The 24,770-nt window shown below is 31.4% G+C and overlaps 2 protein-coding genes across 2 annotated transcripts; both read right to left on the reverse strand.

Annotated features, from left to right (window-relative positions):
• Positions 1–7,214: 7,214 nt before the first annotated feature.
• Positions 7,215–8,227, reverse strand: LOC121865835 (MAR-binding filament-like protein 1). The gene is made up of 2 exons (XM_042365387.1): positions 7,580–8,227; positions 7,215–7,283 (listed from the first exon to the last, which is right to left on the reverse strand). Exons 1-2 carry the CDS (start codon positions 8,225–8,227, stop codon positions 7,215–7,217), a joined length of 717 nt encoding a protein of 238 aa, XP_042221321.1.
• A 14,466-nt stretch (positions 8,228–22,693) lies between these two features.
• LOC121865836 (deoxyuridine 5'-triphosphate nucleotidohydrolase-like) lies at positions 22,694–24,473 on the reverse strand. The gene is made up of 4 exons (XM_042365388.1): positions 24,370–24,473; positions 23,978–24,177; positions 23,524–23,669; positions 22,694–22,998 (listed from the first exon to the last, which is right to left on the reverse strand). Exons 1-4 carry the CDS (start codon positions 24,471–24,473, stop codon positions 22,942–22,944), a joined length of 507 nt encoding a protein of 168 aa, XP_042221322.1. The 3' UTR covers positions 22,694–22,941.
• Positions 24,474–24,770: the final 297 nt, after the last annotated feature.

Here is a 24,770-nt window from a genome sequence, read left to right on the forward strand (position 1 = left end):
TATGTTATTTTACGATAGAAATGGCGTAATTTATCATTTTTTTAAAAATGAAAATCCTTCTTTAAACATATTAAATAAAAACAGTATACCCCTATCATTGACACCTCATAAATTTAAAACACTTTTTAATACCTCCAAAATTGGCTGATATTGGGAATTTTTGTTGGTTTGGTTGCTGTGTTGAATAGTGGTCCCAATTTTTATTTTGTTTTTCACTTCCCTGAGTAAAAGAAACTAAAAAGTTTTTATGATTGAATATATATCCTGTAAATAGGAAATATCACTTTCTATGTTATCATTAATCATTGATGTATTATAATATATACTAACTGAATTATTTGCCTTATATTTTCTAATAATAACACTGCTAGAGTCATTTGATAATGATTGTAAAACTATAAATATAAAAATTTTTCGTTTACTTGATAGATGAAAATATATATCTTGTTTATCCTCAATATAAAAACGCGTAAAATAATCAATATCAATAGATTGACCATTTTCACTCAAAATTATTGGAGGTTGATGCCAACCATAATTGAATAGAAATAGTAATAATAAGGACTCACCATGATTGGGTAAATTAATAAACTTTTCCGTTAAACTTAATATATCACTATTATCTCCCATATTATTGGAACATTTGTATCCAAGGTTGGATATACTTTTATTAATATTATCATATAAATCATTTTTATTTTTAAATGAAGGATGTATGTAAATATTTCCTAAACATTTCAAATGATAATTATCATCATCACAATCACAGTTTTCAAGGGTCTTAATTATTGTATTCATCATGGATTACTTAAAAGAATGAAATATATTTTCAAAGTAAATAATTTTCATAAATTAAATATTAGTTAATCTTTTGCTTAGGCAAGGTAGCTAGCTAACTAAACTAAACAAATCGTAAGCAGAACATCATGATATAAATATTTAAGTAGGGAGTAGAAAAATAATAATTTTAAATTTTAGGCTGGGAAGGGGAGGGGAGAGGAGGGATTACTCACTCATCTTCAGTATCATCTTTATTTCTGTAGTGTAAATACATACTAATAATACTTAGTATTGATATACATAATCCTTGCAATATATTTAGAAAATATAGAAATCTTGTCCCCTTATCATTATCATCATCAAATTTTGCATCCTTATATAACATTATTGTAAAGAAAACGACACTTATTGATAGTAGAAGTATAAGTGATAGAATTATATAATATAACATTGTTTATATCTCTTATTATTTATCTATTTTTATTATTTAAAAAAAATAAACTACAAAATTTAAAAAATATTTTTATATTTTTTACTTATTAAAAAATATAAAATTTTATATATAATGGTTGATAGTGTTATTTATAAAGATATACCCATACCCCAAAGAGTTTTTGTTGGATCTTACATCAACAATGATAACCCACTTATAATTTTTCAAAACTCTCAAGAGGAAACCCAACAAATACCTATAAAAAAAAATATAGATTATATTAATATTATGAGAGAATTAGATACAAATATCGAAGATATAGAAACTAATCGCCTTAAATTTATAGAATATTGTAATAGAAAATTTCTAATTGATCAACTTTGCACATCTATAGAAAAAAAATCAAATAATGAAACTAATCCTGTTATGTGTGGATGTTTACCAGCTAGTATTTTAAAGATAGCAGACAATATTAATGAAACAGACACGAATCTTTTCATTAATCCTAGGCAAATTTTAAATTGGTTTATACATATCCTAAATAAAATAGATGTATTCCGAGATTTTCCCAATAGTTATTGGTTATACTGTAGAGATAATTTATTTGTAGGAAAACCGACTACCGGGTTAGAGGCAATACATGATCTCTTTAATATAACTGCTGATGATATTGAAAGTATTTGGGAAGACAATGAAGAAAATGGCTTAATAGACGAAGAGAATTTGTCAATTTTACAGTTATTTAAAGTTATAATACCACAATTAACATCAACATTTAGAAATTTATTTAATAAGACTTTAAATTCTAATACAGCAGCAAATGCAAATTTCAATAAACCCAAAAAACGTAAAAAGATAAAAACTGCAGATATCCAATTTAAAGAATCCCTTAGTGATAATATTAATGACTGGTGTCAAAAAGCCACTCTCTCTGTAGAGAAACAGATTTACGATTGTCGCGATCTTATTATTAAGCAAATTAGTAACGAGAACGATAATAATGTCTGGGCCTTTAAGGCATTTTTACAAATTCAAAAAGAAAATATGTCAACACCTATATATTTCAATATGTCAATTAGTTTTGAAATTATGTTTCATACTTTAGGTGAAATTTTGAATGTCTTATTATTTCATAAACCTAATCAAATGTCTATGGAAACAACACTAAAATGTTCTTTATATCAAATATTAATTCTAAAGGAAATTGGTTTACTTTCTCGACTCCAAAAATTTATTTTTCTTCCTTTTTTGTATCAATTAATGTACTCTTGTTTACCCCCAGAAATAAATGATGATACAACACCACACATTAATAAATTATGTTCTGAATCAATACGTTACATATCCACCAATTATCCAAAAATCTATAGGAGTTTACATTATCCACTTTTTTCTTTCAGTGAAAATGAGCCCCTAGTTGATTGGTTAAATACAAACAGAGATAATGTTATCAAACGCCTAGAATATTTTCTAGATGAATGCGACTTACAATATTTACAGGATGAAACATTCTGTAATGCGTTATACTGGACTATTGTTCAACTTCGGAATAATACAATAGAATATTATTTTCTATACATACTTATAATTCATAAGGGTTTATTTATGTATAATTGTAAAAAAGCAGGCCTGAATAAACAAAATCAATTATTAAATACCAAAAAAATAGCTATACCCATGTATAATATTCTTATGTGCTTCATAGATTATATTAGGAAAATTCCTCAACATCTCATATCTATTGATATTCTTACTAATAATGAATTTGGAAAGAATTCTTCTTACAAACGTATATTAATATCATCTATTAAAGATTTTCTGGGTGAAAATTTAACTATATTTGATTAAAGTTTCAACATATACACACACACCACATACATACCAACACATCAACACATACACCAACACATCAACACATACACACTAAAACACCAACATACCACACATACACCAACAACAACACATACACACCAACACATCTATACATACACACCAACACATACACACCAACACACACATACATACACACACACACATACACCAACACATATATACCAACATACATACACACCAACATACATACATACACCAACACACGAACACATACACACACACCAACACATACATTACAAACACATACATTATACACACCAACACACACACCAACACACACATACCAACACATATACACACACCAACACATACATTCATACACATACACACCAACACACGAACACATACACACACCAACACATACACCATATACACACCAACACACACACCAACACACCAACACACCAATACATACACACACTAACACATGAACACATACACCAACACACCAACACACCAACACACCAATACATACACACACTAACACATGAACACATATACACACCAACACACAAATACACACTAACATATACACACACAACACATAAACACCAACACATACACCACATTATACACATCAACACATACACCAACACACCAACACCAACACACACACCAACACATACATACCAACACACACACACCAACACACACACACATCAACATACACATACATACACACACCAACACATACACATACATACCAACACACCAACACACACACCAACACACGAACACATACACCAACACATACACCATATACACACCAACACACACACCAACACATACATACCAACATATCAACACACACACCAACACATACACACTAACATACACATTAACACACGAACACATACACACACACCAACATACACACCAACACACCAACATATACACACACACCAACACATACACACCAACACATTATACACATCAACACATACACCAACACACCAACACCAACACATACACCAACACACACCAACACATACATACCAACACACACACACCAACACACACACACATCAACATACACATACATACACACACCAACACATACACATACATACCAACACACCAACACACACACCAACACACGAACACATACACCAACACATACACCATATACACACCAACACACACACCAACACATACATACCAACATATCAACACACACACCAACACATACACACTAACATACACATTAACACACGAACACATACACACACACCAACATACACACCAACACACCAACATATACACACACACCAACACATACACACCAACACATTATACACATCAACACATACACCAACACACCAACACCAACACATACACCAACACACACCAACACATACATACCAACACACACACACCAACACACACACACACACATCAACATACACATACATACACACCAACACATACATACCAACACATACATACCAACACACCAACACACACACCAACACACGAACACATACACCAACACATACACCATATACACACCAACACACACACCAACACATACACACACACCAACACATACACACCAACACACACACACCAACACACACACACCAACACACACACACCAACACACACACACCAACACATACACACCAACACACACACACCAACACACACACACCAACACACACACACACAAAAATAACAAAATGTATTATCTCTTCCCAAATTAGTTAATAACACTCACCAAGACCACGAAATATTCCACTGGGCACACTGAAGGTCTGTCTTCAACTAACTAAGAGATTCCACCACTCAGTTTTACAGGGTGGCAGGATGTGGGTAAGTCCCCTGAAAAACCCAGTGACCTCATGTGTGTGTGACAACAGGATGTTCTTAATCTTACTCAGTTTATGGTGTGGCAGGATGTGGGTAAATTCCCTGAGAATGTATTTATTACTTTCTGGGCTGGGTAAAATCCCCTGGGTAAATCCCCTTAACCGTTGCTCAATGTTCTTATTAAAGTTTATTTTTTTATGGCAGACATGATTTGCTTGTTTGTTGTTTCTTACCCACCAGACAAAAGAGACATACAGCATGGAGAGAGAAAGGAAAGGAAAAGAAAGGGGTTAAAGAAAGAAAGTAAAGAGAAAGTAAAGAAGAAAGAAAGTAAAAAGAAAGATGAGAAAGAAAGAAAGTAAAGAGAAAGTTGAGAAAGAGAAAGTTATAGAGGGGAAGTTTTCTAAAAGAATGTCAAAGAGAAAATTGCCCCAAAAAAAAGAAAGTAAAAGAGAAAGTTGCGAAAAAAAGAAAGTAAAAAAGAATAGTTGCGATAAAAAAAAAATAAAAAAAAAGGTTGATTAAAAAATTGGAGTCTGAGTCTTAAAAACAATTCCAAATCCACCCATCTAATACAAGAATAAAAAGTCAGTGAGCAATATGTAAAATAAAAAATATTTTTTTAAACTTATCAACATTTATTTTTCTAAATATAATAATGCGTTTTACCATCATCCATAAGAGAAATTCATTTTGTTTGAACATTAAAGAACATCCTCATTTATTTTTCTAATATAATATTTGGAATACAAGTACCACAACCCTCACAACTTTGTATTGCATTATATACATTGGCAGCATTCATAATATAACATATAAAATCCTGGTCCATTCCTTTATAAAAGAACCTCATAATATACAACATTCACAATATAAGTATATAAAATTCTGGTCCTGTCCATCCACCTTTATAAAAGACAATTTGTATACATTGGCGGGCGCATTCATAATATACTATAAAACATAAATCAGAAATTTTGTTGCTTGGGTCGATAGGATTCTGCTTTATTTTATTTCATTCCCTATTCATAAATCAGGTCCAACAGATTCTGTAGGTATCCAAATTATGGTGTTTATCCAAATTGTTGGTTGTTGCTGGATGATGGGTTATTCTGTATAAAAATAAAAAATATATAAGGTTTATAGTTTTAATGGATCAATGTAAATATAAATTATCAATTGAATCTGTATGCAAACATATAATGTCACCCATACGACACTTACCCTACACTTGGTCTGATTCTGATGTCTTCTTAAGAGTCCCGGTAAATTAAATTCATTATTACATATATTACACTTGAATGTCTTTTCATAATTTTTTGTTATATGAGTGTTAATGTGATATTTTAAGTTCTTTTTGTTTATCATCTTGTCGCATATATTACAGCGAATATGAATTTGATTGTCGGTATTCAGAGAGTAGTGTGTGGCGGCCATGTGGGTAATCAAACTATTTTCCCGACAAAATTCCTTATTACATCTCTCACAATTAAAGGGTTTCTCCTCAACATGAGAGAACATATGTTTGTAGAGCGGAAATTTTTGGGTGAAGTTCTTGTTACATATATTGCAGCTATAATTTCTAAAGTGTTGGATTCGGTGTTTGGCAAGGCTGTTCTTAGTATATAATCGCTTGTCACATAACTCACATTTAAATTTTTTTTCAGAACTATGGAGAAACTGATGATCGCGAAGGTTGCTTAACCTACTTAATTTCTTGCCACATATATTACAAATAAAAGACTTCTTTTTCTTCAATTGCTGATCCATAATCTACTATTCAGTATAAGTCAAAGGTAGAGTAACTACATTTTACATTTGCTGGATGTTTCCACTTGAGCTGGGTGTTTCCACTTACAACTTTTGGGATGATGGTCTGTCTTAGTTATATAGGCTACGGAGGCACAGGTACACACACACACACACACACACACACACAAGGTGGGATTGGTTGATAAGACCCTTGAGGGCGGATCCCTTTTGAGGGTGATGCACTGATGAGAGAGCCGCCCACTTGAGGGCGGTGCACTGATAGAGAGCAAAATTATGACTACTACTTTCAGGGAAAACATTTTACGAAGGCTTTTCTGCTGCTTTACTGTGCTGTTGGCTATGATCTAGTTTTCTGAGGATTACTCTGAATTGGCCTGTATGTATCTACAAACTTATGTTGGACTTTGTTTTAATATGAGTTACAAGCTTTTCCATTGTCCTCCACTCTAATGGTAATGATAATATTGACAAATCAAGCAATTCAATGTTAGGTGGTGGGTGGTTATGGAATATTGATTGTTGTTTTTTAAATATTTCGATTGTACTGTCGCAATCGTTGTCGCAACATTTCCATGTTGTTGATGTTGAAGATGATCTACAATATATATGGCCTTGAATGCATATATTATTTTTGCCTGCCTCCGTAAATATTATTTCTTCACTGTCAATACTGATTATGAAATCTAGCATATGAAATTCGGACTCGGATATTTCGAAGTCAAAATTGATGTCAGAAGACAATTCAGAAGGTTTGGAAAAGTAGTAATAAATAGTCTTTTCCTTCTCTTCTTTCTCTTCCAACTCATCATCATCATCCTCATCCAACTCATCATCATCATCCTCATCCAACTCATCATCATCATAATCATCATAACACTCTGTCACAATTACGTAGCTTCTTCTCTTCTTTTCTAACTCAGTATCAAATAGCTTCTCTTTTTCTCGTTCTCTAAATTCAGCATTTAAAACCTGTAACGTTTTCCTCAACTCAGTCAACTGAGAAAACTCATCTTTCAACTTAGCTTTCAACTCATCCAACTCAACCTCCTGACCTTTCAATTTAGCTTTCAATTCATCCAACTCGGCCAAATTTAAATTTGATTTTGCCAACTCACCATCAAGTTGCCTTTTCTTTCTTTCCAACTCAGCAAACTCAGCTTTCAACTTGGCAAATTCAGCATAAAATTGTTCTTTTTTCTCATCAAGTAGCCTCTTCTTTTTTCCCAAATCAGCAAACACTGCTTTCAACTTGGCCAACTCAACATTAAGTTCTTCTTTCACAGCTTTCAACTTGCTCAACTCAATATCAAGGTCTTTCTCATGACGTAGCCTCTTTTCTTCCAACTTAGCACCAAGTTCTTCTTTCTCATCAAGTAGCCTCTTTTTTTCTTCATATTGTTCTTTCTCATCAAGTATCTTCCTTTTTTCTTCTTCCAACTCAGCAAACTCAGCTTTCAACACAGCATTAAGTAGCTGTAGCTTCTTTTTCTCTTCATCAAAGGGTTGACTACCTTCCCGCTTCAATTGTTGATCCTCCATATTTTCCCGTTGTTGGTTGCAGTATAAAGTCAAGGTAGGAGTAACGAATGAGTAACTACTCTGGATGGAGCAAGCTATTAACAAACAAACTTTTCTGGTGTAGGCTTGGTTTTATAGGCTACGGAGACACAGGGACCCTTGAGGGGAGTGGGGGTGGGGGATTGATGGATATGAGTCAGGGTCCCAGTTAATTTTCAAAGTATTTCCAACTACTTTTCTTACTGAAACTAATCTTGCTACTTGCTACCTTCTACCTTCCTATTCCTCTATTATCTTACAGGGAAAACGTTTTCTGCTGCTGCTTAATATGAGTTACAAGCTTTTCCATCGTTCTTAACTCTGATGGTAATGTTGTACCCTCCAATTTAATGCGAGATGGTAGGTGGTTATGGAATATTGATTGTTGTTTTTTTAATATTTCTATTTTACTGTTACAGTAGCTACATTTCCATCTTGTAGAAGAAAAATTTATTCTATTATATACATAGCCCCGTGTGTATATGCCATTTTTGCCTGCCTTCTCATATATTTTTTCTCCTCTTTTAATACAGATTATGAAATCTGACATGAAAATAAAATCATCTTTGGTGGGTACCCATTTTGGGGGGTGGTCTGAATTTTCAGAATGAAAGTAGTAATAAATATTCTTCTCTTCTTCTTTTTTTTTTTTCTCTTTGTATTCGAGCAAATTTATAGCAAAAACACATTTGTGGTTCCTTAAACAGTGAGGCCAGCTATATTCCTTATTACATTTCTTACACTTATAGGGCTTTCCGTAATGAGTATTTAAATGGTATTTTAAGTTTTCTTTTCTCCTGATGACGTAGTTACATATGTGACAACGAACACGGTTTTGTTTTCTTTTGTTGACAGTCAGGGATTTGCGTTTGTTCTTGTTCTTGTTGTTTGCCATGTTACCGATAACTGCCAAGATCAGAGTATGCACGTACGCACAGATAATTGGTTGCCAAAGACAAGAGAACAAAACAGCATAGACTAACAATCTAAGAACGGAGTACCGACTATTTATACTGTCTAAGCTTTTATCATAAACTCTCAAGGATGGGATGACAATAAATGTTAAGAAAAACATTAACCTTTCAGGACTAACATTTATTATTTAGACAGACACTTATGTTGAAACAAAAACATTTTTTACAAACAAAACATACTATATTTACTAAAATGCCAAGAAAGTTATACAATATAATGATCTTTTTTACTAATTTATTCCTGGGTATTATCAACAAAGCCTATTTCACTCCATAAATAACCATAAATTCTCTCACCAGTTTTACTTACAGTATATCCTGTACGGGGGACACGCCTAGTTTTACTTATATGTTGGAGATGCTCCAATGTTAATGGTAGATAGGGAGATATCCTTTTCCTTCTCTCCAGAAGATGTAATAAAATTTCTTTGGGAGTCTCAAGAAACTCTTTCTCCAGTGCCACTTTAGTAAAATTTGCCTCGCATATTGCATATGAAATAAACTTCAGATATTCGAATGGACGAGAGACATGGGAATAGGCCTTAGCAAACCTGTTTTAAAATAAACACAAATTAGTGTTGTTGGATTACTGTATCGTATAGTATAAAAAAACAAACATACTCTGCTAAATCATTTATCATTTTTTAATAAAAATATTATATATTAATGTAATAATATACTGTAGGCCTACCTGTAAATTCCTAAAGCATTGGATGCATTAATGTTCCATCTGATGAAGTTTGTGCAAACATGTACAACATAGTCCATTTGCATCATGTCTGCAGCAACAACTAACTCTTCGGCGTTTTCCACTGTTATCTCAATCTTTCCTACAGATTTTAAAAAAACATTTTCATCCATTAATCAATCAATTAATAATTGTCTTACATAAGGTTAGTTATATCATATAATTAGCAATATGAAAAGTCAATATGTTCCGTATATATCATATAATTAGTCAATATGTTCCATATGTTTTCTTTATCCTTACCAGTATACATGAATGTGATTATCTGAATTAATATATTGTGTTTTATGAAATTCATTTCTATTGAAGACTGTGTTTTCTCAGCAAAACCACTCGTAAACATGGCCTTAAAATAGGGGCTTCCCGCTGAGAGTATTACACGGTGAGTCTGGAATAAAATGTTTACTTTACCAATGTTTTACCATCCAGTAAAAAAACATTAAAAACTCTGCAAACATTGTAGCTAATGAATTATATCAATAAATAATAGCTAGTAAATACCTTCACCACTGTTCCATTAGTTGATATTTCTACATCACAGAACTGTTGTGAATTCCAGAGTGTATATAAGGTATTTAGCAGTATTTTTGGATAATATTTACTACATGGATAATATATATTACTACACCGGTAAAAAGAGGGTGAGGGCTTCACACATGCCGTCATCCTCATGCATTAATACCTAAAACCTAACGTAATTTATACTAGAGAGAGTTGTCAGTTTTTTTTTAATTTTTTTTTTAACGATAACGCACGCATTCGACGACTGTCTGCTAGCTTGAATTCTATTCTAGGATGCTTTAAAAAGAATATTTTTTTTTTCATATAAAAAAGTATATTATTTTTGTTATAAATTCTCAAGGACAGGCAACAATAAATGTTAAGAAAAACATTAACCTTTCAAGACTAACATTTATTATTTAGCGACTTAGTGTTAATAAAAAACATTTTTTACAAACAAACATAATAGTTTCTTTTACTAAACAACATTTTTTACGAATTTATTCCTGGGTTTAATCAACAAAGTCTATTTCATAATGATCATAATGATAACCATTATCAGTACGTCCCATAGGGGGACCCGCCTAGTTTTACTTATATGCAATATAATTTCTTTAGGAGGGAGTCTCAAGAAACTCTTTCTCCATTGCCAGTTTAATAAATTAGGGAAAGATGAAGCCCATCGTTTCATACTTCGGATATTCTAATGAACAGCCCCTTTTAAAAAAAAAAATCTGCAAACACTGTAGCTAGTGAATTGTATCAATAAATAATAGCTAGTGCATTATATCAGTAATAATGTTTCTCGTTTCTCACCTTCACAACTGATCCACCAGTTGATATTTCTACATCACAGAAATGTTGTGAATTCCAGAGTGTATAAGGTATTTAGCAGTATGTTTTTATAATATTCACACCCGTAAGAGGGCTTCACACATTCCGCAATCCTACATGCATGCATTAATACCTAAACGTAACGTAATTTATACTATCCAGAGTTTTTTTGTAAAATGTATATTGGCACAACTACCTATTAGCTTGAATTCTAATTCTAGGTAAATTCAGATGTTGTGTATGTTTGTGGCCTTAAAAGAAATTTTTTTCTTATATAAAAAGTAAAATAAAAGGATTTCAGTATATATTTTTTTTAATTTATTTTTTCATATATTATTAAGTTTAAAGAACCAGTACAGACTAACAATCAAAGATTTGTGGTGGTGTTATACACTCCAGTTCGAAATAAGATGGTGGAGGCATCTCATCCAGTTCGAAATAAGATGGTGGAGGCATCTCATCCAGTTCGAAATAAGATGGTGGAGGCATCTCAGGTGGAGGTGGAGACATCTCAGAACTTATCTTCAGTTCGAAATAGGATGGTGGAGTCTCAGAGCTTGCTAGGGTATCATTGTCTGGTAGAGAGTCCTGAATGTGAAGGAAGACAGACGAGAGTTAGCAACCTCATTGTAGAAAAAGATTGGAGCTAGTAACTTATAAATAATTACGAAAACATTAATAAACAAATAAATACAAATATATTCATATTGGATTCGTATTAACTTACCTGTTTGATGCTGTTAATAGTAATCGAGCGTCTTTTAATAACACTACGAGCAATCATCATTACCTCTATTATCACTCCGAGTTAAACAGGTAACTCATCAGATAACCCATCACCATTATAAGTAACCATCCTCAAATGTCGTCCATGAGTCTCCACATTTAAAAGATACCCCAAGACCCCTTAGACATTATTACATTTACATTAATAAAATCGGTGGAATTTAAATATGTTCAGATTTCGATTCTTATTAACTTACCTGTCATATGCTGTTGACAGTAATCCGTTTTTTTGACTACTAATATCGCTGTAGAAACCAATACCACTAGCACTATCGAGTTGAACAGGTACTCCATCACCATTTTAATGTAAGTACAATTGGGGGTGGATGCCTCGTTGAAGTAGGATGTTATGCATATCCCCAAAAAGATAAGATAGATGACGGTCAATGAACATAATATCCATATTACCAGTAGCGTTGTTTTACTTTCCAGTCCCGTCAACCTCATTGCTTGAGGGAGGTACTATTAAATCTGGGATTAGTAACACTCATCCAGTTGCTTATATATTCTCACAGTGGTAACCCTAATCCAGTGCTTTTAAAAAAAAATAAAATTAAAAACAAAATAGTTTTATTTGCTAGGAAAGATACAAGCGCTAACCAGACAAATATAATGTATAACACAAAACACAGAAACTAAATAAAAAAAGGCAACACACACTAAAACATTTTCGGATTGTTTTTACAGTTCTTGCCTAGCATTTGTAATAAAAATATTTCCCATGTATTCAAAGTTGGTTGTCGGAACAGTAATAATAAACACTCTTTACTTTAATATACATTTTACACAGCTGTTCCTAGCGGTGGGGTTATGAGCGTAGAGGTAATGGAGTTGTAGTCACAGCAGTTCTGATCATCTATCTCCAGTTCGAAATAAGATGGTGGAGGCATCTCATCCAGTTCGAAATAAGATGGTGGAGGCATCTCAGGTGGAGGTGGAGACATCTCAGAACTTACTAAGATATCGTTGTTTGGTAGTAGAGAGTCCTAAAGGAAGACAGACGGACGAGAGTTAGTAATCCTATAATAGAAAAAGATAAATATATAGTGGCGGCGAAAATATTAATACAAATATATTCATATTGGATTCGTATTAACTTACCTGTCTTCTATTTATCAAGCGACGAATCACCATTATCACCCATATCACCAGCATCACACACAGGAACAGCGTACCCATCACCATATAAACATCCCTAAATGTCCTACATAAGCCTCCACGTTCATTCTGCTGCTGCTGCTGCTGCTGCTGCTGCTGTTGCTGTTGCTGCTGCTGTCATTGTAAATTACAAAACAACAATATACATTCGGGTTATAGCCGACAGTTATATTGTTATAAATAAATTCAAAATTTTTTTAGAAAATTGGAATATAAACAAAAAGTTATAAACCTACTTTGTTGTTAGCAATGTTGAAGCAGGAGGATGATGTCGTCATGTAAAGCCCCAAAAAGGCGAGAAAGGTGGCGACCAACGGCCAAAGTGAGAAGACCAACAAACAATATGAGGATATTCCACTTTCCAGCAGTCTCCCACCCATTAAAATCGCCGCCATAGTTTTAAAATGAATAAATTAAACTTGACCAGCATGGAGGAAGTTACGATCAAATATGGGATTGGTAACACTCATCCATATCCATCCACCCCCAAAAAACAAAAAAAAACAAAAAATGTTTAATAAAAAATAAATAATATCCCACTACACAACAAAAAATCAGGATTGTAGGAGGTATTCAAATAAAAACAAAACTACTTTAAAAAATTAGGTTGGTTTGGTTCTTTGGGGGAAAGAGCATCCTCCAGCTCCTATATTTCTTCCCAGACAAAAAAACAACAAATCAGCGGGGTAATAGTGGACCCGCTGCCCAAGCCGGATGCGGCAGAGATTGTGTGGTGTGATGTATATGTCAGGTGTCAGGTGTCAGGTGTCAGGTGTCAGGTGTCCTATCTTCCACCGGATACAGATAAACTAAGATGATATGGAACCACACACAATGTACATGTCAGGTGTCAGGTGTCAGGTGTCCTATCTTCCACCGGATACAGATAAACTAAGATGATATGGAACCACACACAACCCACCCTAACCTGGGATAATGAAATACAATGGTTAGTTGCTAACTATTCTCAGAGATAATTGGCCGCGGTAGCTGAGGGTTGGGGGTCATGAGCGTAGATGTAATAGAATGTTGTAGTAGTTACAGACCACAGACAACAGTTCTGGATCAAGAGTCCTGTAGGTGAGGGAATTTAGCAACCCCAATGATGGAAAAGATACCCCAAGACCCCTTAGAGATTATTGATATTACATTAATAAAATCGTTTAATATTGTTCAGTAGTATTCAATTCATATTAACTTACCTGTCTGATGCTGTTGACAGTAATTCTTTTTAGTAATCATCGATATCACTGTAATCACCAATACCACTAGCACTACGGAGTTGAATAGGTAATGTTGGGGGTGGATGACCCGTTGAAGCAGGATGTCATGCATATCCCCCAAAAGATTAGATAGGTAACGGCCAATGTACATAATATCCATATCACCAGTAGGGCGTTGTTTTACTTTCTAGGTGACGGCCAATGTACATAATATAATATCCAGTAGGGAGTTGTTTTACTTTCCATTCCTGTTAACCTCATTGCCCGTTTCGACCGACCAATATGGAGGGAGTTACGATTAAATCTGGGATTTGTAACACTCATCCCAGTGCTTTATATTCCCACAGTGGTAATACTCAACATCCTGTGTTTTTTTTTTTAAAAACAAGATTTTAAAAACAAAATAGTTTTATTTGCTAGGAGAGATACAAGTGCTAACCAGACAAATATAATGTATAACACAAAACACAGAAACTAAATAAAAAAAGGCAACACACACTAAAACATTTAAGAAAAAATAACAAGGTTGGTTGTTGGAAGAGCATCCTCCAGTTCCAATATTTCTTGTTGGTATTATCAGCAAACTTATCTTCATCCTATAAAGAAAAATAAACAAAGAAATAATATCCAACAAAGATGGAGCCCCATGTTACGGGGTATTATTAAAACAAAATGCTTTTACTAACATTTATTAACATTGATGAATGTAAAAATATTAATAGTATATTGGATTATTGTAGCAACAATTTCTGTCCGTCCTTCATGATAACAGTTGTTAACAGTTGTTTGCATATACAATTAAGTATAATATAAATAAAAAAACTGTATATACTACTATAATAAATATATCCATATCATCATCCTATAAAGAAAACATGTATAGTAGATTAACATTTATAAAGGAAATACTGTACTTTATTATTTCAAAAATATTATACATTAATATATATTAAAACAGATGCTAGTATTCCATTTATAAAACCCAAGAAAGTATATCCTAAAATAACTACCATATCTTCTAATTTCTTTTCAGTAAACTTATCCACAAACTTCTGAGAAAACTTCTCTGCAAACTTTTCAGCAAAATCTTGTTTATCAGCAAACTTATCATTCTCTTGTAGCTTATCAGCAGTATCAGCAGTTCCAATAAACTTCTCCACATTGGTTTCAGTGGCTTCTGCATACAAGTCCCTATGAAATTGATCCTATAAAGAAATAAAATATATTTGTAAGTTAAACCTACCAAAAAATATATAGAAAGACAACAAAAAATTATACTCAAGAAAACAGTAAAATATTTACCCATCCACCACCTGTCTTTACAAATTCAGTTAGAGCAATCTTAGTAAAATTTTCCATTAATTTCTTTTGGTGGTCACTGTTTGTACATATTGTTTTACAAAAGGCCAAATATGTTATAATTCTACTCCAAATTATCTCTCTATTAACACTAAGAATAATTTTACCAATTTCTAAAAGATCTTTATTTGTGTAATTGGTTTGGGGATTTAGTATTTTATTACGGTCAAAAGAAATAAGGGCATAAACTGATTTCTTCACTAAATCCTCTGACAATGTTAAATCCAATTTATCGTCTGTGTTGGTGATAAGTTTGAATAAATGTAGAGATTCTTCTTCTTCTTCATCACAGACGAGTTCATTATCGTTGTTCGTAAGTTCTAAATTGTCTTTTTCTGGCATATTTTTTACTTTCAAACTTTTAAACTTCTTTACTAATTATACGGGTAGTGTTTACTTATCTAGTCTTTGGAGAACAATACTATGTTGAGCGTTGGAGAGCAACTATAAATACAAGTGCATGAGTGCGTGCGTACGTGCGTACTCACGTACACAAAACTTCATTGCAATTTTTTTTATGTATAATGTATGACATAATATTGACATAAACCAATTATCATATTGTAATTGGATTAAATTAAGTTTATATTTACTTAATGATGAAAAATTTATTGGATTGTGATATTTTTCATCTATTATTTTAACCTGATCGGCGTTATCAAAAAATGATGGAAAATTTATTGGATTGTAATAGCTTTTATCTATTATTTTAACCTCTTTGTCATCAAGAAAATAATTGTATGAGATAAGATAATCTATAATACATCTTTTTTCTAATGGTGTATAATAAAAATTTCGAGCAATTATATGGAGAAATACATTAGAATGACATGTTATAAAAATTCCTCCGGTAATATATTTTTTTCTAGAATATTTTTTACTTTGAAATAAAGTTAATTCACTATAAAGAGGAGCAAATATCTCATTTCCTTGTTTTGCTAAAATTTTAACATGTATGTTTACATATTCATACTCAAATATTAGTGTATATACATATAATTCTAATTGAATAAAGTTGTTAGAAATAATATTTATTAGACATTCTGTAAATGTATCATTTCTTTCCATCCATGTTGTGTGAAATTTAAAATATTTTCTTGGGTGTGATTTAGATTTTATCGCTTTACAAAACCTTTTCAAAAAGTATAACAATTGGTCTTTTTGTAAAGTTTTGAACTCTGAGCCTATTAAATCTAGACACCAATCATTTTGTAAAATATATGTGAGCAAAACAAATATAAAATCATTTACAAATAAAAACATTTTTTTTTTCTAATAAAAGCTATATAAAGGGGAAACTTTAAATTTTCAAATTATCTTTTTATCCCTCCCCTCCCTATCATAACAATCTCTCTCTCTCTCTTTCTCTCTCTCTCTCTCTCCATATATACTGGTAAAAGAAATATTTTTATTTATTATAAGTGAAAAATTGAAACTTTTTAACTTTCTAAATCAACGAATGAACATTTAAAAATTTAAAAAGGGAAAACTTTTATGGTAATTTAAATGTGTTTTTACTGTTGAAAATTATTGAAAATTATCTTTTTATTCATTATTATATTGGCAAATATTTCCTTATAATGAGTAACCTTTAACGTATTGTTTTACCTTTTTAATGGATTGTTTGGGTAGTGGGGTTAATTATCTTTTTCGTATTCGTGTGATTTTTATAATGTGAACGAACTGATTGTGATTGGAATTAATTTTATTATTATCTAAAATGTTAAAAATATTAAATAATTAAAAAAAAGGAAATTTTAAATGGTGGTGGGTTAATTATCTTTTTCGTATTCGTGTATTAATTTTCTTATTATCTAAAATGTTAAACATATTTATTATTATACTACAAAAATTTGGAATTGTTATAAAAATATAAATATATCGAAGGCAGCAGGTTTTGTGATTTTTTAGTAAAACTATTAAGCATTTTTTTTTTTTTTTTAAAAGGAAACCTCAACCGTTTAATATTATTGGATTGGGGTGTGGGCGTGGTGATAATGTTTTCGTGTAATGTGTAATTTAATTTAATAAAACTGATACTAAGATCGTGCCGGGAAAAATGGTATTATTTTGTTGAAGTAAAAAATTATCTAAAAATGGATACATTGATAGGAAATTATAATTAATTTTGGTAACTATTAAGGCAAGGCATTTGTTTGTTTTTTTAAAAACATTTTTATCTGCAGACAACTTTATAAAAAAAAGAAACCCAACCGTTTAATATTATTTGATTTGGGTGTAGGGGTGTATTATTTTTTGTCGTGTCATGTGCTGATACTAAGATCATGCGGGGAAAAACAGTATTATTTTCTTTTCAGATTAAGTATGAAGTAAAAAATTATCTAAAAATGGATAAATTGATAGGAAATTATAATTAATTTTGGTAACTGCATTTTTTTTTAAATTATAAAAATAAAATTTTTATATTTCAGATTTATACAAAAAAGGAAACCCAACCGTTTGATATTATTGGGTTTGAGTGTGGGTGTATGTAATTTAATTAGTAAAACTAATACTTAGATGGTGCAAGGAAAAACGATACTATTTTGTTTTTATATTATGAGTAAGAAAAATATCTGAAAATGGATAAGAAATTATAGTGAATGGGGGATGAGGGTGGGGATAGGGGGATAAAGATTGTGGATGGATTAATTTTGACTCGACTTCGACTCATTATTTTTCAGATTTATGTTTTCAGATTTCAAAATGGATGCATGAACAACAACAAAAAAATTGTAAGGTTGTAGTAGTTGATTATGTTTTAATATTTTATTATATATTCAAAATTTTTAAAATTAGAAAGATATTTATAAACTTGAGACCACAAGGATAATAAATATCGAGTAGTATATAGTATCTATATTGTAAACTATTAAGTTAGGGTCCGGAAAAAGAGGGTGGATTCAAGGGCATATAAATTTACAGGTCCAGGGTTAAGGGGTTATTTTTTTATCTTTTATTCCTAAGTCTAACACAAATTCTTTTTTTAATTTTTTTTTATTTAATATGGAATTGTGTTTGCAAGAGAAGGGATTCTCACATACAAAAAACACTGAAATGTGTGTTTATCCGTATGTAGAGATAGGTGCACACACCCACTACTAAGTCAAATCAACCTTACTGGTGAACTATTATATAACATCCACCCAACATTTATATTTACTTTAATACAGTATCCTTAGTCTCATCTCTTATATTGTCTTCAATAATATAAAAGGAGACTGTAGGAGCGAAACAATCATTAGGTTACAATTATTACACACATACACCCACCCACGTTCTTGATTATTATTTTTCCTCGTTTGGTATCGATGTCGAATTTCTTTTGAAATTCAAAGGGACTCTATCAAAGTACGAGAATCGTAGGTATACAATAAAACAAACATTCATTACACTTAATCCTACGGGTTGATTTATATTGTCGATAAATGTAGTGTACCGGGACTGGTTTACAGTGGATTCATTCACAGTCCTACCTTTTCTTAGGTTTTCGCTGGAGTCTGCTTAAAAGGATAGGGTAAATATCCTGTGCCATACGGGACAACTTTTTATAACAATTAATTTTTAAAGATTGAATAAATCTTTAAAGATTGTTATAGAAGGATTCTCCCCAGAAAACCAAAATTGCATGCAACTCTCTTATCTTCCTCTGGGGAAGATTTGATTTGTCTTGTCAATTAGATTAATACCCCCAACCAATACTTTTAATTTTTGAAAATATAACATATGGACCCTTACTTAGTAGGAAAACAAATTAAAATTTAGAAAGAGAGTACTAGGTATATTTTTTAGTATTGTTATCGATATACACCTCCAAATGGAAATTTTTACACAGTTAGATTTTTTAGTTAGGGGATATTATCTTTATTGGTTAATCTTTATCTAGGGGTAGAGTTATTATTCTCGATGGATTGGGGAGATCCCTCATCCATGATTAGTAACTCTCTCTAGAAACAAAAGACTGATCTTTAAGATTAAGAAAAAAAGATTTCCTTTCAGTGTCATATTATCACGCCGTTAAAGAATTATTGCATTTAGTGCTACCTAGGATAAAGGTTTGACACTGTAGTTCTTTAACAGATTCTAGTGATAATCGAGACTGTTATATAATTTTTTTACTCCCAAATTCGTAAAACAACATTCGGTAACAATATTTTATACTCGCTTACTCTGTCTGTGTTGTGTTATAATAAGAGAATAGTATATAGCTGAGGGAAGGGTCTCGCGGCTGGGTTACCAAATAAAACCCTCAATGTAAAGTTATATACTATATTAATTCTCTCCCAGCCGTGATCGCTATAGAGTTAAAAGACCATGTTTTTATGACGACGACGGCCTATAGACGAGATAATATTTGTATAAAATATTTTAAATTTTTCCGATAAAAAACATTAAAACTAATAAATAAATCTAGCTAGCAGCAACAATAATATATTGTTTTTTTTTTCTTCCTTATGTAATTAATGTAAAACTTATCTCTATATTATCCTTCGAAAAAATATATTATTGGTATCTATTAAATCAACCAGATAAAACTTACCTAATTCAGTCTATGGTGTAAAACAAAATGCAAAACAAAACATTATGCACTCCCATAGTGGTTTACACAGTTTAGATTCGTCATTAATAGTTGAAACCTCAATTTGTTCGTCTTCATCATTATTATCCTCTCCATTGTTATAATTATCAATTTGTTCCTGCAATACTACTTTTTCTGACATTTCTGAAATTTTACTGTGGATTGCTGTGGTCTTGTCTTACTTGCACTTTAAACACACGATTAAGCTGGTTAAGTAAAGTAAAGTAAAGTAGTACTTGTATGTACGTTCTTTATATACAATTCCTTCCCTCTTATATAAATTACTGCCAAACTAAATGCCAAATACTTGTCAAATACTTAATTTCACTGAATGATAAACCCATTAGGTTTTCCACAACATATTTTTGGGGGGTTATAAACTCTTAAGGATGGATGACAATAAATGTTAAGAAAAACACTAACCTTTCAAGACTAACATTTATTATTTAGACTTAGTGTTAACAAAAAACATTTTTTACAAACAAAACATAATAGTTTCTTATTTACTAAACAATATCCAAGAAAGTTATATAATGTTCTTTTTTACAATTATATGGAGGCAACCAAAAAAAACAGTCCAATGCCATTCCATCATCATATTCTAACATCCAATTATCATATTGTAATTGGATTAAATTAAGTTTATATTTACTTAAAGATGAAAAATTTATTGGATTGTGATATTTTTCATCTATTATTTTAACCCTATTATCGTTATCAGAAAATGATGGAAAATATATTGGATTGTAATAGCTTTGATCTATTATTTTAACCTCTTCGTCAGGAAAATAATTGCATAAGATAAGATAATCTATAATACATCTTTTTTCTAATGGTGTATAATAAAAACTTCGAGCAATTATATGGAGAAATACATTAGCATAACATGTTATAAAAATGTCTCCTGAAAAAAGAGAATATTTTTTACTTTGATATAGTAGTAATTCACTATAAAGAGGAGCAAATATTTCATTTCCTTGTTTTGCTAAAATTTTAATATGTATATTCACATATTTATTATACTCAAATTGTAGTGTATATACACATAATTCTAATTGAATAAATTTATCAGAAATAATATTCATTAGACATTCTGTAAATGCATCATTTCTTTCCATCCATGTTGTGTGAAATCTAAAATTTTCTTGAAATTTAGATTTTATCATCGTTTTGCAAAACCTTTTCAAAAAGTATAACAATCGGTCTTTTTGTAAAGTTTTGAACTCTATTATTGAATCTAGACACCAATCATTTTGTAAAATATATGTGAGCAAAATATATATAAAATCATTTATAAACAGAAACATTTTTTTTCTAATAAAAGCTATATAAAGGGAAACTTTAAATTTTCAAATTATCTTTTTATCCCTCCCTATCTCTCTCTCTCTCTCTCTCTCTCTCTCTCTCTCTCTTCCCTTCCATATATATTCTATACTGGTAAAAGAAATATTTTTATTTATTATAAGTGAAAAATTGAAACTTGTTAACTTTCTGAAATTTTTCTGTGGATTGCTGTGGTCTTACTTGCACTTTAAACACACGATTAAGCTGGTTAAGTAAAGTAAAGTAAAGTAGTACTTGTATGTACGTTCTTTATATACAATTCCTTCCTTCTTATATAAATTACTGCCAAACTAAATGCCAAATACTTGTCAAATACTTAATTTCACTGAATGATAAACCCATTAGGTTTTCCACAACATATTTTTTGGGGGGTTATAAACTCTTAAGGATGGATGACAATAAATGTTAAGAAAAACACTAACCTTTCAAGACTAACATTTATTATTTAGACTTAGTGTTAACAAAAACATTTTTTACAAACAAAACATAATAGTTTCTAAAGATGAAAAATTTATTGGATTGTGATATTTTTCATCTATTATTTTAACCCTATTATCGTTATCAGAAAATGATGGAAAATATATTGGATTGTAATAGCTTTGATCTATTATTTTAACATCTTCGTCAGGAAAATAATTGCATAAGATAAGATAATCTATAATACATCTTTTTTCTAATGGTGTATAATAAAAACTTCGAGCAATTATATGGAGAAATATATTAGCATAACATGTTATAAAAATGTCTCCGGAAAAAAGAGAATATTTTTTACTTTGACATAGTAGTAATTCACTATAAAGAGGAGCAAATATTTCATTTCCTTGTTTTGCTAAAATTTTAATATGTATATTCACATATTTATTATACTCAAATTGTAGTGTATATACACATAATTCTAATTGAATAAATTTATCAGAAATAATACTCATTAGACATTCTGTAAATGCATCATTTCTTTCCATCCATGTTGTGTGAAATCTAAAATTAAAATTTTTTCGAAATTTTTATTTTATCGTCGTTTTGCAAAACCTTTTCAAAAAGTATAACAATCTGTCTTTTTGTAAAGTTTTGAACTCTATTATTGAATCTAGACACCAATCATTTTGTAAAATATATGTGAGCAAAATATATATAAAATCATTTATAAACAGAAACATTTTTTTTCTAATAAAATTTTCTGGATGGATTTTCTACTTCATTCCAGTTGATCCAAAACCATCAGCACCTCGTTCTGTGTCCACGAATTCCTGAAAAATTGATAATCATTAGTACCTTGGATCTCCATGCTTGACAACCCCACTGCACCATCCCAAAGTCTAGGCCTTAGCTCTACAGAACACTGTATATTTCTTGGTTGCTTAGTAAGTAAACCTTTTCAACTCCCGTCCCTAATACTCTTATTTTGTATTTAATTACATATATTTCTATAACTTATTTTTTTTCAAATACTCAGTCCCTATCAAACATTTCATAATGAGGAATTGTCCCCCATAAGAATTAATGCAATTAGAGTACAGTATATGTGTTTCAACATCTATTATACAATAATACTTCTTAAAATCTGTAAATCTGCTGATTGCCTTTGTAAACAAGCAACGGGAATTTAACACAACATTAACTCGCATGTGTATTTGGTGATCTACCACTATCAATTTATTGGCCATTTAATGTTGACCAGTACAGTATGTTCTTTGTTACTGTTAAGACCTTTAAGGCTGGTTATTAAAATATTGGACTCAAGACACAGAAAAAGAAGATAAACTGACACAAACCTCAACTTCCTCTATATCTGGATACACGATTTTTTCACATATGAGCTGAGCTACTCGGTCACCCTTTTTTACTTCAAAATCAGTCTTGGCGTGGTTGAAGAGAACAACGCCAACATTTCCCTGGTAGTCTCGGTCAATAACACCGGCTGAAAGGGTAGCCTCAAATAAACATGTATCTAACCTCAAGAATTTAACGTAAATGATGATAATGAGAAAGCAAGAAGTGAGATTAAGAAACATACCCAACCTCTTGAGACATGTAAGGCACTGGCCATGACAGAGTTAAATCAAGCCAATAATTTCCACAAACTTCATTTACTAAATGGAAATTAAAAGTACATACATACAGGTATACTTGACTTTCCTATAGTAAACACAAACAAGGTAAATTTTGTAATATTTAGTTTCAAAATTAGCTAGCTTAATATGAATTAAACCAAAAATAGACATTAACCTCCAACATCAATGTGATTCTTCCAGGAAAGACCAGATCGTGGTGCCACCCTGCCATAACAATCTTCTGGTAACTCTACCTGTATGTCCGTCTTGATGAGAGCTTTGCCCTGGCCTGCAATTACTATATCATACGCACTGAAAAAGGGAAATAAGTTGCCACTTTTTAAATATTCATTCCCGTAGTTAAAGTTAAAATAACTAAATTAACATTCAAATAATCCACCAAATCAGAGCAGACTGTCTTATTGAAAAATAACAGTGGTACACACATGATGCCAAAAGCCAAGAATTAAAATGAAAAACAGCCTACAGTAAAGTACAGTACATCAATAATCATCACAGCAACTGAAGAAAATGGACATAAGATCAACAATGGTGGTTCACCCCTACCTGCTCAAGTCAAACCCGGCGGCCAGTTTTGAACCTTTACTGGGAGTTAAAGCATTCCCTGACAGCTTCTTGAACCGTAGGACACTTCTGACGGTGGAAGGCATGATACTGATACTGAAGATGGTGTTACAGCAGCAGTGAGGTGGACGGGAATACAGCACACTCGGTTTCAATCCCCACATAATAACATTTAAAATCTGGTAACTAATGCTTTTGTAATAATTTAAAATCAATATAAACGAAATTAATTTTTATATATACTTATTTTGTCGTCTAATTTACAATGAGGCAAAAAAAATTCAGTGGGGTGGGAGGAGGAGTATTTACTTTATTCAGGATAATGACTGCTGCCGAATTCTTAAGAGATAGTAATTTATCGGTGTCCTTTGTTGAATATATTT

Source organism: Homarus americanus, unplaced genomic scaffold (assembly GCF_018991925.1).
Source record: "Homarus americanus isolate GMGI-L3 unplaced genomic scaffold, GMGI_Hamer_2.0 scaffold36317, whole genome shotgun sequence".
Taxonomy (NCBI): Eukaryota; Metazoa; Arthropoda; class Malacostraca; order Decapoda; family Nephropidae; genus Homarus; species Homarus americanus.

Coding starts and splice junctions, on each gene's coding strand:
- LOC121865836 (XM_042365388.1), bottom strand. CDS start 24,473: ATGCCTTCCACCGTCAGAAGTGTCCTACGGTTCAAGAAGCTGTCAGGG. Junction 24,178..24,369: donor GCCGGGTTTGACTTGAGCAG/GTAGGGGTGAAC, acceptor ATGTTAATTTAG/TTATTTTAACTTTAACTACG. Junction 23,670..23,977: donor GAATCACATTGATGTTGGAG/GTTAATGTCTAT, acceptor CTACCCTTTCAG/CCGGTGTTATTGACCGAGAC.
- LOC121865835 (XM_042365387.1), bottom strand. CDS start 8,227: ATGGAGGATCAACAATTGAAGCGGGAAGGTAGTCAACCCTTTGATGAA. Junction 7,284..7,579: donor AAAAGAAGAGAAGAAGCTAC/GTAATTGTGACA, acceptor TATATATTGTAG/ATCATCTTCAACATCAACAA.